The sequence below is a fragment of the Daucus carota genome, chromosome 6 (genome assembly GCF_001625215.2).
Source record: "Daucus carota subsp. sativus chromosome 6, DH1 v3.0, whole genome shotgun sequence".
Lineage (NCBI taxonomy): Eukaryota > Viridiplantae > Streptophyta > Magnoliopsida > Apiales > Apiaceae > Daucus > Daucus carota.
Window position 1 is genome coordinate 7940457 of NC_030386.2, and position 14217 is coordinate 7954673.

The window sequence follows — 14217 nt, forward strand, 5'->3', positions numbered from 1 at the left end:
TGCATCAAAAATCTTCTCAAGATGAAAAATCCAATTTTCAGCATCAATAGGCTGTGGTGCTGAATGAAAAGAATCTGGTTTCTGCTTAACGAACCTATCAAACCAAGCTAGTGCATCAGGCTGATTTGGTTGCTCCTCATGATTTCCCAGGTTCCCCTGATTTTGCGCAGCTTGTTGAAAAGCTTGAGTCACTGCTTGAGCTATCAACTGAGCTAACTCAGCTACACCAATGTTAAAGTTATCGCGCCTAGAAGTCTCACGTCTAGGAGGCATCTACAATATAAGAAACGGAGCGAATAAAGACAACGAGATTGGATAAGTAATTAGTACGAGCAGATATCAAATGAAAAATGCGCAGATGGTGAGCAGTTGAAATGAATTTAAACAGAATACACATCCTAACGTCTACCCACTCTCACAGGTCAACCTAAATAGATTTTCTACAGGAAAAAACCTGAGCTCTGATGCCAACTTTGTAACACCCCCATCTTAAATTAAGACGAGGAGTTACCTACATATCCAAAACCTGCAAACAGAGCACTAAATATATCCCAAATGATAATAAACAAGTCTGATAATTCCTAAAATGATTTAAACCCTCGAAAATAATTAGATCCGAATAATGCGAATGAATAAAATCTCTAAACAATAAAACTAAATAACTGCTAGAAGTCTATAAATCCTAATCAACAAAAAGAATGGGATGCTCTCCATCACACAGTCCCAAATCCCCCTAAGTACCTGCCAGAAGAAGAATACGGCATGAGCCAAATGCCTAGTACGGATTGGAAGCATTTATAAAACAAGAAACATTTAAAATATTTTGACAATAATATAAAACAGTTATTTTATAATAACAGGCTGAAGCAACAAGGGGTTAGGATATTTCATACCGAGATCAAATCAGAACAAATACAGATACACACATCATAGGGTACCTAATGTGTGCAACAAATCGGATAACGTGTACGGCATATACAACGTTACCGCCAAATCACAAATTAAATGAAAACTGAACTGGGTGCACCCACGTATCCTGAACAAATAATCTAAATGGCCAAAGCTCCTCCCAAGAGCTAATAGAAGGATACGCCGTGGCCAATCACACTGTCACGGAAGTGTCATGTCAATGGTGCTGCAAAGACATGGTTGTAGTACCCCTACAGCTGGGTAACTCATTATACCCTATATCTCTAAGGGTCCAAATAAAATAGTTATCACAACTTAAATCACATGGTACAGATATTTCAAATAAACTAAACAAGTCACAATTTTGAAAAATCTTTAAAAATCGGAGGAAAAATATGTGAATATCTCAAAACATATTTTTAAAATATTTTTCGGAAATTAAAACAGTCAAATGAATAGCACAAAACAAACTTAGCAAGTCGGACGGACTAAAATAGGACATATCATAATTATTTATCGAAAGAAGTAGCGCTGAATAAAAGAAATAGAATCCGTACCTCGAAATTAACACACCAAACACTCACGAGAAGCCGTAAATAATCCGCTAAACTCCCGACTCCGAATCTAAATATAAGATTATAATTTATGATTAATATATGTCGCACTGCTTGCACCTTAAATTATAACTCATATATGTCATTCTCACTATAAACGATTATAGAAAAATAAATAAAATAAATAGTATATAAATCAAATATAGCATGCTTGAACATTAATATACTGCGATGGTCACTGAATTCCTGTACTGTAAGTCACGCACCTAACTTCCGGTTAATGCATTAACAAACCGACTACCACACATATGCTCAGATTCAATTTACTATTCTAAAACTTATACTTAATGATTATCACTCTTGAACAAATACACCATTCATTGTTCTTGTGCCAAATAAGTCATGCGCCAATCAACAACCAAAGTAATATAAATCTTAAGTAACTAATATGTCTTTAGAGTATTTTATTAAACATAGAACATGATATCACCAAGAATCCGTAGAATACCTGTTAGCTTATAATCTTCACGACACAACCTCTTTCTCTGGCCGGCTCTCTCTCGCTGCGGCTCCCCACTATATTTCTTTTTTAGGATTTTATTAACAGCTAACATGTTTATATAAATAGGCCTCCAATGTCCTATAGCTAATGGAACTATAATAATTAATATTAATCTTTTTCTAATCTAATTACTAATTCTCTTTCTAATCAAATTACTAAACTAATATTATTAATAAAATACATATTATAAATAAAATACGGATATTACATTCGTACACTGGGAATAATGATTTGACTAAAAGAATGTGCACAGCTACCTACAGACACACTTACTCGAATAGTATCCATTGCTTTAGTTGGAGATGAATCTATAAATTCTCAGTACCTTCTTCGTCACAACATTGATATTTTTTATTGTGTTTTCCTTTGCATGGTCATGATATATGAACTATGGTCAAAAATTTCACATCATGCAAATTTTATTAGTTCTCTTGAGTGTGTATATTATATTTTGAGATTCATTGAGCCATTTTATTCCACTTATACAGTCATGTCACATGGACTATGATCATAAATTTCACACCATGTTGAAGCAGATTTTATCAGTTCTCTTAAGTGTGTATGTTCAGATTATCAGATAAATTTTTAATTCCAAACAAGAAGACTCGTTTCCTCTGTAATGACATCAAGTCTTTCAAGAACAACTATATTATGATCATTTAATAGTGCATGTTGTAATTAGCTACTATTATATTTTAGATATAGTATAACCCATTTGGTCAACATATGTGGTCACAGTACCATAGATATATTATGCTTATACTTGTACATGGTAGAGATGCTTAGCTATCAAATATTTGGAAGAAACCAACTCATCATAAGCTACAGGCTACGTGTGGATATTAAATCTTAGTATGCGAGGGATACAAATTTTAGACTATAATTATTTTCAAGAAGGATGGGAATATATATAGGCTGAAAAGCTTCATCAGTCAACTTACATTATTTCTTTTTGTTGTAATGGCTTAACTTTTCTATAGGAAACATATGTGTCAACTACTCACTTGCACTGACATGATGCATTACTTATCATGAGCTTAATGCTCTAACACATTTTTGATTACCTTCAGAATGTCAGTTTCACTTAATTATGTTCAATGTTATTTTTAGAGACAGGCTCAAGTACATTGAAAGAGAAGCTAAAAGAATATGATGCTATTGAAAAAGATTCCGACCTAACTACTGAAGTTCTTTTCTTATGCAGTTATGAAGGTTGTGACAAGATTTTTATTAATGTGGGAGAACTAAGGAAGCACTCTCATGTTTAGAGGGAGACAGTTCTTGTCATTACCTTGTGTACAATTTTAGCAACTAATTAACACACATAAACATATTCATAAGTTTCGGGGCTTGAAGCTTACCTTATGCAAATATGCAATGTCCATTTCTTATATAAATTTTTACAAAGCTTAATTTGGATGAAAGAGAAGGGGAATGGTTGAGTGGCAACACTGGCGGAGGCTGGAAAGTCACCGGGAAAACCATTGTTGAGTTAAATAACATCTGATAACTCAAGTATCTGTATTTAGAGAATGCCCGTGCCTCGCACGGGCTATAAATCTAGTTGCATACATAAGAGTGTAAAGTGATAGTATCTTTAGTAGGTAAATATGTATGAAATACAAGTATTAGTATGTTTCAAACAAACAAAAAAGATATTTCCTTGTGTTCTCATTGTTCAAAACTAGAGCATAGATTTTTAGTTAAATGATCGAGTAGCTCAAAGTTCTTAATTATAGTTTGTGTTCATATATGTATGGTCCTTTTGGACATATGGTGTTATCAAACGGGCATATGGTGTGTTAAATGCAAAATTTCCCATATTGAAGCAGATGGCTCCATATGTTTTTTCAACACAAAGGGACATTGTTATTGCCTGTTTTGCAGTTCACAATTTTATTAGAATGCAAAAATGGGAAGATAAATTGTTTGATTAATGTGATCGCTCAACTGACCGTGATGGAGAGGAAAGTGTAAATATGTCAGAAGAGTGATAAAATGAATCACAACAGGGTACCAAAGGAACACATTTTATGAGTAATTTGCGTGATCAGATTTCTTTAAAGCTTTCGACAAGTTCTTAAACTTGTATATTACTAGATTTGATTCTATGACATGATAATTAAATGGAACTATTAGAATTTATAATATATATTTTGCGCTAATAAATTTCATTCAGATATAATATAACAAAAATTGTCAAATAGCCTTATTCAATCAGATGGATAAAATTGGAAAAATATTTCATTCAAATATTATGAAAAATTATCAAACAATATTATTCATTTAGAATTCAGTATATATTTATTCAGATCATTCAGATATATTAATCTTTCAGATATAAATCATTCAAATTTGTCAAATAACCCTTAAAGAACGGTGCGAGTTGAAGGTGAAATATGTTACATAAGCCGTTTGGCTTTTGACCATATATATAAAATTAATATCTACAAAATGTCATTTTTGAATAAAAATATTCATATGATATTATTATTCAAATAAATTATAAAATATTAAATTTTATTATATATTCAAAGCACATAAAATTACGTAAATCAATTTATGAATTGGACAATACAGAGTAGCCAATGAAATTTTCCCGTACAAATACTAAATTCAAATATAATTATATAAACATCAAACGGTTGTACCATAAACTACTTGTTTTTACCTTACAAAATAAAAAAGCAGCTTTTTTTAAGAGGCAAAAAAGAATTGCCGGTGCTGCGGTGTGTATGTCTATGTCCTGGCTGTAAGTACACACAGAGACACAGATCTTGATCTCGGTGTTTGAACCATACATACATATACACTCTTACACAACCAACACATTATCTGTAGATATATACATGTAAAGAATTGAAATTTGTATATAAAGATGGCTCACCCATCAACACCAAAAGGGATAGTCATCACAGTCCCAGTTCTCGTTCTCTCGCTCGCCGTGGCTGCCATTTTCTTCTTCTTCCTCTTAGCTTCTCTGTCTTCTCCGACCCCACCTAGTTGTTCCTGCCCCACCTCTTCATCTTCTTCACCGGCCCAGCAGATCTTGAGCACTAGGCCCCAGGATGTGATGTGGGTCAGGGATCAGATCCAAGCTAATGGGCTTCATATGCAGGATAATGTGCTTCGTAAGGGTATCAATCCTCGTACTCGTGCTCAGCAGCTCCAAGATTTCATTCAGTAATTAGCCTCCCTTTATTCCCTTTTTATTGTTTTGTGTAATGTCATGTTTGTGTATTTGGTTTTTTGAGTTTTGATTGGTTTTCCGAGGTGGATTGTGAATTTGTTGCTTTTTGATTGGTGATTAGGAGTGTAATTATGGGAAAGGAGTGTCATGTGTGTGATGAGATTCTTGGGTTCGAAATTGAATTAGGTGTGTGGAAGACTGAGTGGAATTGTGATAAAGCTTTACCGAATTGCGGGATTTTGGACTAGGACAATTGGTGATTAAAAGTAAATTTGCAGGACTAAGTCATGGTAGGATGATAGAAAGTTGGTTTCTATTCTTTTGCGTCCATTAGGTTGAAAGGAATGACATGGTGAGATGATACAACAATTTAATGACAAGGTTTGTGAAGAAATAAGCACAAGTTGTGATGAGCGGAATTAAGCTCTAGATTAAAAATCAGACAAATGAAATGGAGGGGGTAGTGAAAATTTAGTTATATCTATATTATAGCTCTAAATCAAAAAATTTCAACTCCAATGGTGTGCTAAACTTGGTGCTAAAATAGCATATTGCTATAGTTGGTGCTATATTTAGCACAAACTATAGCAATAGCTATAATTGCCACCTCATCAAAAAGTAAAAAAGTGGAGGGAAATGAATAAAAAATAGATTTATATCTCAACTTATTCAAGTACATGAATGCACATATATTCATTTGGCACAAGATATAGCACCAACCATTGGAGATGTGATATTATTTTAGCACTAAAAACCACTTTTTGGTGCTATATTATAGCAATAGCTACACCTATTTTTAGCTCACCATTGGACTTGCTCTAAGCTATTGATATATGATGAAAACACCCTATGCAACTTATAAATTGATGAATTTCCTCTGAACAGTAGGATTGATACTGGTTTGTGGTGACTATCTGGTAGGAAAAGTCGGGCTCTGCAAGGTCTCAATGATGATTGTGAAGGATGGGGACTTGTAAAGGATATCTATTGATTAACGTGCAACCTAGGACAAAGATATAGACAATTCAAAAAGTAATCAGTAGTGTCAAACTTAATGTAGTAGTCCTTTAGATTTTTCAAACAGTTGATTAGTATGAATACATTTTTGAGTGCCTGAGAGTTGGTATTTTTGTAGTCTTTATTGTCAACTTAACAATTACTATCAGATTCTTATCAATAGAGTCTGTGTAATATCTGTGACAGTACCTCAGCTTATCATTTATATTACACAAGAATCTTGTGATCAGCATAACACAGCCTAATTGAATTTGCTGATTTTGTTTCTATCTTATTTTAATTGTCTAGGGTTCTAGGCTATATCCAATGTTTCGAGGCCTGATATAACTAATAAATTTGACTTCTGTTTCCTGTGAATTCCAACTAGCTGGATCTCTGTACGTGCATACAATGCTAGTAGGTTTACTCAAAATTAGACCAAAAGTGTAGTGTTTAGTGTCAGTTGTGTAAATAATATATATTGCTTATTCGATGTCAGTTATATTCAGTTGCAAGTACCCTTTTCTTGGAGTGAATATGAGTATGGAGTTTTTTCTTGCCTTTGTGTGCGTGGCCATCCGCCGATGACCTTGTGACTGGTTTTTGTTAACTTTGTAACAAGATTTTTACACAATTATCTCCTCTTGTTGTCTTAGATACAAGGGAATTTCACATTATGAGGGCGAGGAAGCAAATAATCACACCGCTTTTCCGTGTCCTGGTGAACTTCTTGTAGAGGAGCACCACAGCAACTATGGAGAGCCCTGGGCTGGAGGGCGAGACGTGTATGAATTCCTCGCCGAGGCTGCCCATTTGACACCTGAATCACGTGTACTCGAGATTGGATGTGGCACTCTTCGGGTTGGTTTGCATTTCATTCGTTACCTGGACCCAGAACATTTCCATTGTCTGGAGAGGGACGAGCTTTCTCTAATGGCAGCATTTAGGTATGAGCTTCCATCACAAGGTCTATTACACAAGCGACCACTGATTGTCAAGGGTGAAGATATGGACTTCAGTAAGTTTGGATCTGGTGTCATGTATGATTTGATATATGCAAGTGCTGTTTTTCTTCACATGCCCGATAAGCTTGTTTGGGTTGGAGTAGAAAGGTTAGCAGCTAAACTAAAACAAGGAGAAGGTCGAATCTTCGTGTCTCACAATATTAAGTTCTGTTCACGGTTAGGAGGTGACGAGTGCACGAAAAGGCTAAAGAGTCTGGGGCTAGAGTATGTTGGGAAGCACACACATGATAGTTTGTTATTCAATCACTACGAGATTTGGTTTGAATTCAGGCGGTCAAAATCATAATCTTCTGAGTTCAATCATTTCAGTATTCTGTGTATCTGAAGAGATTTTTGAGGCTGCAATTGAAATTTGAAATCCTTTGAAGATTTGCTCGTTATTTTAAGCTTGGTTGGCTGGATTAGTTGGCATGTTTAAGTTTCAATGCCTACGAACAGTGACAAGACCGATTACTCAGCAGATGTTTTCTCCAGAGATATTTATTAAAAAGACCCGTGGATCCCCTCAATTCTTTGTGCAACTTTTGAGTTTTCTTGATTATTCATTAGCGAGCTGTCTTGCTTGTAATGTATATTATGTAACCCTCTACAATCATTCTGAAAAAAAGACTTCAATCCATCAACTGTTTTGTATTGGAACAAAAGTAACAACTAGCTATGCAAACAATTCAAGTGTAAATTAATTTTTAGTCCAATATGCATAATTTATGTTGAACTTTTCTTCTTAATTTCTATGGATAAATTGTTTACAACTTAAATCTGTATGGGTATATTGATAGTCTTGAGTATGGTATGGTGAAGCTGATTCTTTTCATGCTCAGGAACCACATTAACATCTATGAATGCATCAGAAACACATTGAGATTCAAGCACTAGTGGATTCCCATCATTAGAATAGATCTGATCTCCCTCAGCAGAAGGGATCATTTTATTGGGTATATTGATAGTCTTTTTATTCATTTTAGCTCTCATTTTAGGCAATCTATGCAGAAACTGTTTTTCTCAACCAGGCAAGGTTCTCCCCAACTTGCTGTGCAACTTTGTTCTACCAAGAAGTTAATCAAATCTTAAGGTTGTGTTCACTTGGATGGAATGGAATGGAGGGAGAATGGAATGAATTTTGTACTCCAACATGGTTGATTAGAGAAAATGTTTATAAATTTCATTCCTCCAATCATTGCATTGCTACTATTTTAACTAGAATTCTAACCCATATGTTTTGGAAAGAATGCTCATTCCGTTTCTAGATCATGTTTCCTTACAATCTTTATCACAACAAATTTAAACTCATTCATATTTTGTTACTATTATCTCATACTTTCTTCTTTCTCCATAAAATTTATATATAATTTTTCATTTTATTCTCCCCTCATTTCATTCTATCCAAGTGAACACAGCCTAAATGTATGTTTTGCAAGACTTCATCAGTACATAAAATGCAGAATGTCAAATCAATATACAAGAAGACAGTTACAACCTCAAACAAGCTTAATGTTAGGGTACAAGAAAACCAAGCATCATCTATACCAAACATCTGTAAAATCTCTACAAACCTATCCAAACATCAATTACTATGATTGTAGAACACTATCAAACAAGAAAATAGACACTACTTGATGAAACTAGCTGCACACATCAATTACAATTCTTCTCAAGATCAAAACAAAAATATTAGATCAGTGAGTGAGATGCTGCCTCCCATGCAAATCGAATATGAGATGCTGCCTCCCTTAAATCAGACTAGACATCCTTCTTCTATGTCGATGAAGTGTGACCTTCAAATTTGGATCAGAGCTGACCATCTTAGTTCGAGTCACTGCAAGTGGCCCAGCCTTGTGATTACTGGAAATGGCGATCTCAGTAACTGAAGCATCGGTTTCCCCAGTTACTTCAGTACCTAAACCACTAACTTCAGTACCTGAAGCATTAGTCTCTCCATAGCGGGATTTTTTATTGGGGTGCTTCAGGAAAGCCTTAAAACGAGGATCTGAATAACCAAGAGACTGGGAACTTGAAATTTGGAGAGAAGTTCTAGTTCCAGATCTTAAACTTCTTGCCATGCCTTTTACTTGTATTTCTGCAATAATATGCCTCTGGCGACTGGCTGCAGTTGAGCTCATAAACCGAGGAGCAGATTTCATAACACTTCTTGTGCCTGGAATTTCAGATGTTCGCGGGGTTCCCGTGACTTCTTTAAAGACATCATCTTGACTTGTCGGAATATTTTCTTTATCTTTACAGACATCATAACTCTCTGCAAAGAGTTTCTTCTTTTCAGTTAGAAGGAACTGAGTCTTCCTTATATGGTCACTAACCTTGGCAAATTCATCTTCAGCTTCCCTCATCTCTTCCTGAAACTCAGCAATCCTCTTCTCCTTCAGCAACTTTACATCCTAATACATACACGGTGATAAATGTAGTTATTTGTCGAAAGAAAGTCCAAAATAAGAAATTTAGGGCCAGTACCTCAGGTAATTCTTTATAAAAATCAACAGCTCTCGCCCTTTTAGAGAAATTTAATGAGCAAATTGTTTCCATAACATCTTCCTCATATGGACTCGCATGAACAAGCATCAACACTTTAGACCTGTCACCTAAAGTAATTGAATTTTAAGACATTAAAAGTTTGTACCAAATAAAGCTTGTGGTAGTTAACCCTCGAAACAAGATAGGTATAGAGCATCTCCAAGAGGCTCTTCATTTAGGCTCCTAACTTGAGATTTGAGGAGGGAGAACCAAAATGTTGCTCCAAGAGACTCTTAAGTGGCTCTTAAATCTTAAGAGTCTCTTGTTTCTCTCTCCTCTCTCCTCAAAGTTAAGAGCCACCACATGGCTCCTAACTTATTTTTTCACAATAAAAAAATCCTTCCCTCCAATCAACCTCCATCTTTCCCTCTCTTTTGTTATAGTGGAGCCCAATATATGAATAAAATATGAAATAGAGAAGAGATGTAGAGAGTATTGTTGGAGTTTACACTCTTAACTTTATCCTAAATTACTAAGAGCCACATTTTTTATATTATATTTAGGAGCCAACAAGGAGGCTCTTGGAGATGCTCTATTCTATTTTAAAACAAGTAGTAGCATATAGAAAGTCCAGATTATAACTAACACAATCCCTTGTGATCTCGCAGATACAAGAAGTGAACCTCATTCAGCATGACAGGAAAGACAGAATATAGCGTCAGATCCAGTTGCAACTTGCTAGTTTGTCTAACTCTAAGAAAAATATCATTCTTACAAACATCTTAAGCTTTCCATGGAACACTACTATACATGCTAAAAAAATTTAGGTTTACTCATATACAACCAATGCCTCTCATCTTTGAATCACAACATTACATATACTTTAGTTTTCTCCCGTCACTTACAATCCCCATATGAATAGATTATGGTGTTTCATTCTAATTTTCAACTAATTAACAAACACGATATAGAATTGATGGAGTAGTACTTAATTATTCAAGTATACATAAGTAAAAATTGCTAATTCACTTACAACCGTTCTAGAATGAAAAGTAGATAGCATGACAAGCTACAGTACTATATTTCCTGGAATCACAAAGGAACAAAATAAATTGGGAAGACTTGAAGACAAATCAATAAAAGAACCTGTAATATACCTAGGGAATCCTTAAGAATCTGAGTTAGCTTGCTGTTTCTGCAAACAATAACTGTAGCTTTGTCAGTGTGAAAATAACATTACCACAGAAGCATTATTCTTTTCAGGAGTTACAGTTGTGAAGGCTAACTTGGTAAAAAAAAATATACTATGCATGCACACACACAAAACCCACAAGCCAATAAGTCATCAGACTCACTAACTTTTCCAAAAGACTAACAACCGGAAATACTATTTACCAAAAAGTATATATCATATATAGTCATAGGCTTTCAGTAAATTAATAACTAACCTATAAGGAATATGGCCTCTCTTTCTCCTAAGGGCTGCAATAACATCACCCAAAGCAGAAAGAGAGAGATTAATAGCCCTTCCCTCATCTAGTGTTTGTCCGGTAGCTCCTGTTTTCAGTAATCGCTCACTACCTCCAAGATCAACCATCCACAATTTGCTAATTTCTGGTTTACCTCCTGAATTATCCCCATGTCGATAAATGGTGATCCTTGTCAAGCTACATCCATAAAACAACTTAATAGATAAATCAGCTGGAATCCAATTTGATCAATAATAAAACCACCAGAATAATACGATTAATTGAAATCCCACCAATGTGATCTACTGGATGCCTCGTTTACATTAGTCCATGAAGTAGATCTAACTCTCTTCCCTTTAGTATACCACCAAACTGCTTTTGCAAAATCAGATATTTGCACCTCTGTGAGACCTTCAATCTCAACTGAACCTTTTATATCTGTTTGTATATTAAGATTGCTGTAGTAGAATTAGCAAAAGACATTATTATATGCAGAACCAGAATCATTAAAATATATTTGGGCAGTAAAATGGATCAAGATTTTATTACCATCTTGCCATAGAAGAAGCTCTGACTGGTTTTGGAGCAAGCAAGTCCCTGACACTACCCAAGTAAACTTCCAACATACTGATTGAAAACACAACCGTTGACGTGCTATCTAGGGAAGCTCTTTGGAAAAGCGTTTTTAGAGCTCTGGGAACAATGCCTGGTGCATCATTTGCTCCATCCTACATAAATTATACATACAAAGCATTGATTGATGCAGCAAATCTTAATAAGCACCAATCACATGTATGCCGAATACCAACCATTGTAAATGTCTTGCCAGTGCCAGTTTGTCCATAAGCTAAAATGCATACATTTCGCCCGTCTAGCGCAGATCTAAGAATTGGCTCAACCTCAAGAAAAATATTTTCTGCCAACGCGTAAACCTGTATCATAAATCCAAACACAACTCGTAACCATAAACCTGATAGTTCTGAGAGTTGCGAAACTGACCTTGGCTTTCTTCTTGAGTGAAAACTTTGTCAAATTCAAATTCCTTCTTACTTCCACCAGATCTAATCACAATCTTATTGGACTCAACTGAAATGGGTTGGTGAACTATACCCTTACTTGCAGATAGATATGGCCTAATTCGACAAAACACTCGAATGCTACCTATAATCAACACAATTAGCATTTATTTTCTTTAAAAAACAGTCTCAGCATTCATCATATTATTATTATGTCATCAGGAGTATAAAGGATGCACCTTTGATATCTAATATGTTATTCAATGCTTGTCTGCGCTTGTCATCATGATTTCGCAGTTTAGATTTTAAATCCACAATTTCCTCTGCATAATACCATCAAGATTGAGCACCAGAAACACTAGACACCAACAAATAAAATAAAGCAATGCAATAGTAGAACAAAAAACAAAGTATATGTACCTTGCAAATTGAGTATGGAATGCTCAAGCTGATTCTTTTCATGCTCAGGAACCACATTAACATCTATATATGCATCAGAAACACATTGAGATTCAAGCACTAGTGGATTTCCATCATTAGAATAGATCTGATCTCCCTCAGCAGAAGGGATCATTTTTTTTATTGAAAAAAGAAAGAAAAGAAAGTGATAATTTTCAGTAGCAAGTATTCAAAGATTGGATGACAAGTAAACAACTTGAGTAGTAAAAAGAAGCAGCGTTCAAGAAAAACCCATTATTATTTTAATCATAACAAGGGATCAAAAAGTTGAGCTGATGCAAATATATAGAAAACACACACACACAGCAGAAAGAAATGATGCAAGTGTTGAGATGGTATAATTGAAGATGTGTGTGTAATAAATAATGAAGGGAGATTCAGAGAGAGTAATAAGTTGGGAAAGAACAAAACAAATAACAGAGGGGGTCAGAAAGTGAGGAAATCAAGGAGCAAATGTGTGAGTAATAATCAGTAGTTTTACTGAGGATATAGTTAAACAGTCTGTGTGTGTTTTTTTTATAAAAAAAGCTTTTGGGGGGTTGGTGGGGACAGTTAGCAGAGTTGCTTGCTTGGTGACAAGTCACTTAAATTCAACACTCTGTGTCATGTTATTCCGGGTTTTGGCTGGAGGAGGAATAAAGAAAAAAAGGATGCAAATTTTGTTGGTGGGGAAGGAGGAGCGGTCCGAGCGGAGATGATGAGGTGATGGGATTAAACTTTCAACTGGGAATTTATGCTCAACCACTATAATTTGTCTTTTATGTCATATTAATATGTCATATTAATATTACTAGCATATAAGACGTGCCATGGTGGTTTATAACGTGTATTGTTGTAAATCTTGTAATATATATTATTAAACTATACAACGATAGAAAAGAAACTATCCTTGAAAGTATAAAGAGAATAGGAAATGGAGAGAGAAAGTAGTTGTATTTCAGAATAGGGTTAATTATCTAGTTGGTCACTGAAGTGAGTTTAATGTATCAAATTGGTCACTGAACTCAAAACGGTATCAAGATGGTCACTGAAGTGGCCATAAATATCAAACAAGTACCTTGAAATATAAGATCAAGCAGTAAAAATATTATTTATAAAGTTTTACGCATTATTTTTGAATGTTACCAAAACTAAGTAAAAGGTTATGACTTCTAATATTTATGATAATATATTTAGATTTTATCAAGTTTATTTATTATTTATTTTTAATTAAAACAAAAAAAGAACTATAAAATAAAATATAAATAATAAATAAACTTGATAAAATATAAATATATTATTTTAAAATACTAGAAGTCATAACCTTTTAGTTGGTTGTGATAACATTTAAAAATAATGTGTAAAACTTTATAAACAATATTTTTACTACTTAAATTCATATTTCAAGGTACTTGTTTGATATTTATGGTGACTTTAGTGACCATCTTGATACCGTTTTGAGTTCAGTGACCAACTTGATACATTAAGCCCACTTCAGTGACTAAACTGATAATTAACCCTTTCAGAATATTTCAGAATAGAATTCATTTCAACTGAACCAGCTATTTATAGAGGTTGGTTGATGAATCTTC

At 34.5% G+C, this 14217-nt stretch overlaps 2 protein-coding genes across 2 annotated transcripts; one reads left to right on the forward strand and one right to left on the reverse strand.

Annotated features, from left to right (window-relative positions):
- The first annotated feature begins 4694 nt into the window (after positions 1-4694).
- Positions 4695-7951, forward strand: LOC108227450 (uncharacterized). Its single transcript, XM_017402589.2, has 2 exons — positions 4695-5208; positions 6868-7951. The coding sequence occupies exons 1-2, from the start codon at positions 4904-4906 to the stop codon at positions 7520-7522; spliced, it is 960 nt and encodes a 319-aa protein (XP_017258078.1). The 5' UTR covers positions 4695-4903; the 3' UTR covers positions 7523-7951.
- A 713-nt stretch (positions 7952-8664) lies between these two features.
- On the reverse strand, positions 8665-13136 carry LOC108227449 (kinesin-like protein KIN-14U). Its single transcript, XM_017402588.2, has 10 exons — positions 12608-13136; positions 12427-12510; positions 12171-12332; positions 11981-12087; positions 11721-11899; positions 11465-11629; positions 11151-11369; positions 10860-10897; positions 9703-9830; positions 8665-9629 (listed from the first exon to the last, which is right to left on the reverse strand). Exons 1-10 carry the CDS (start codon positions 12759-12761, stop codon positions 8967-8969), a joined length of 1899 nt encoding a protein of 632 aa, XP_017258077.1. The 5' UTR covers positions 12762-13136; the 3' UTR covers positions 8665-8966.
- Between the last annotated feature and the right edge of the window lie 1081 nt (positions 13137-14217).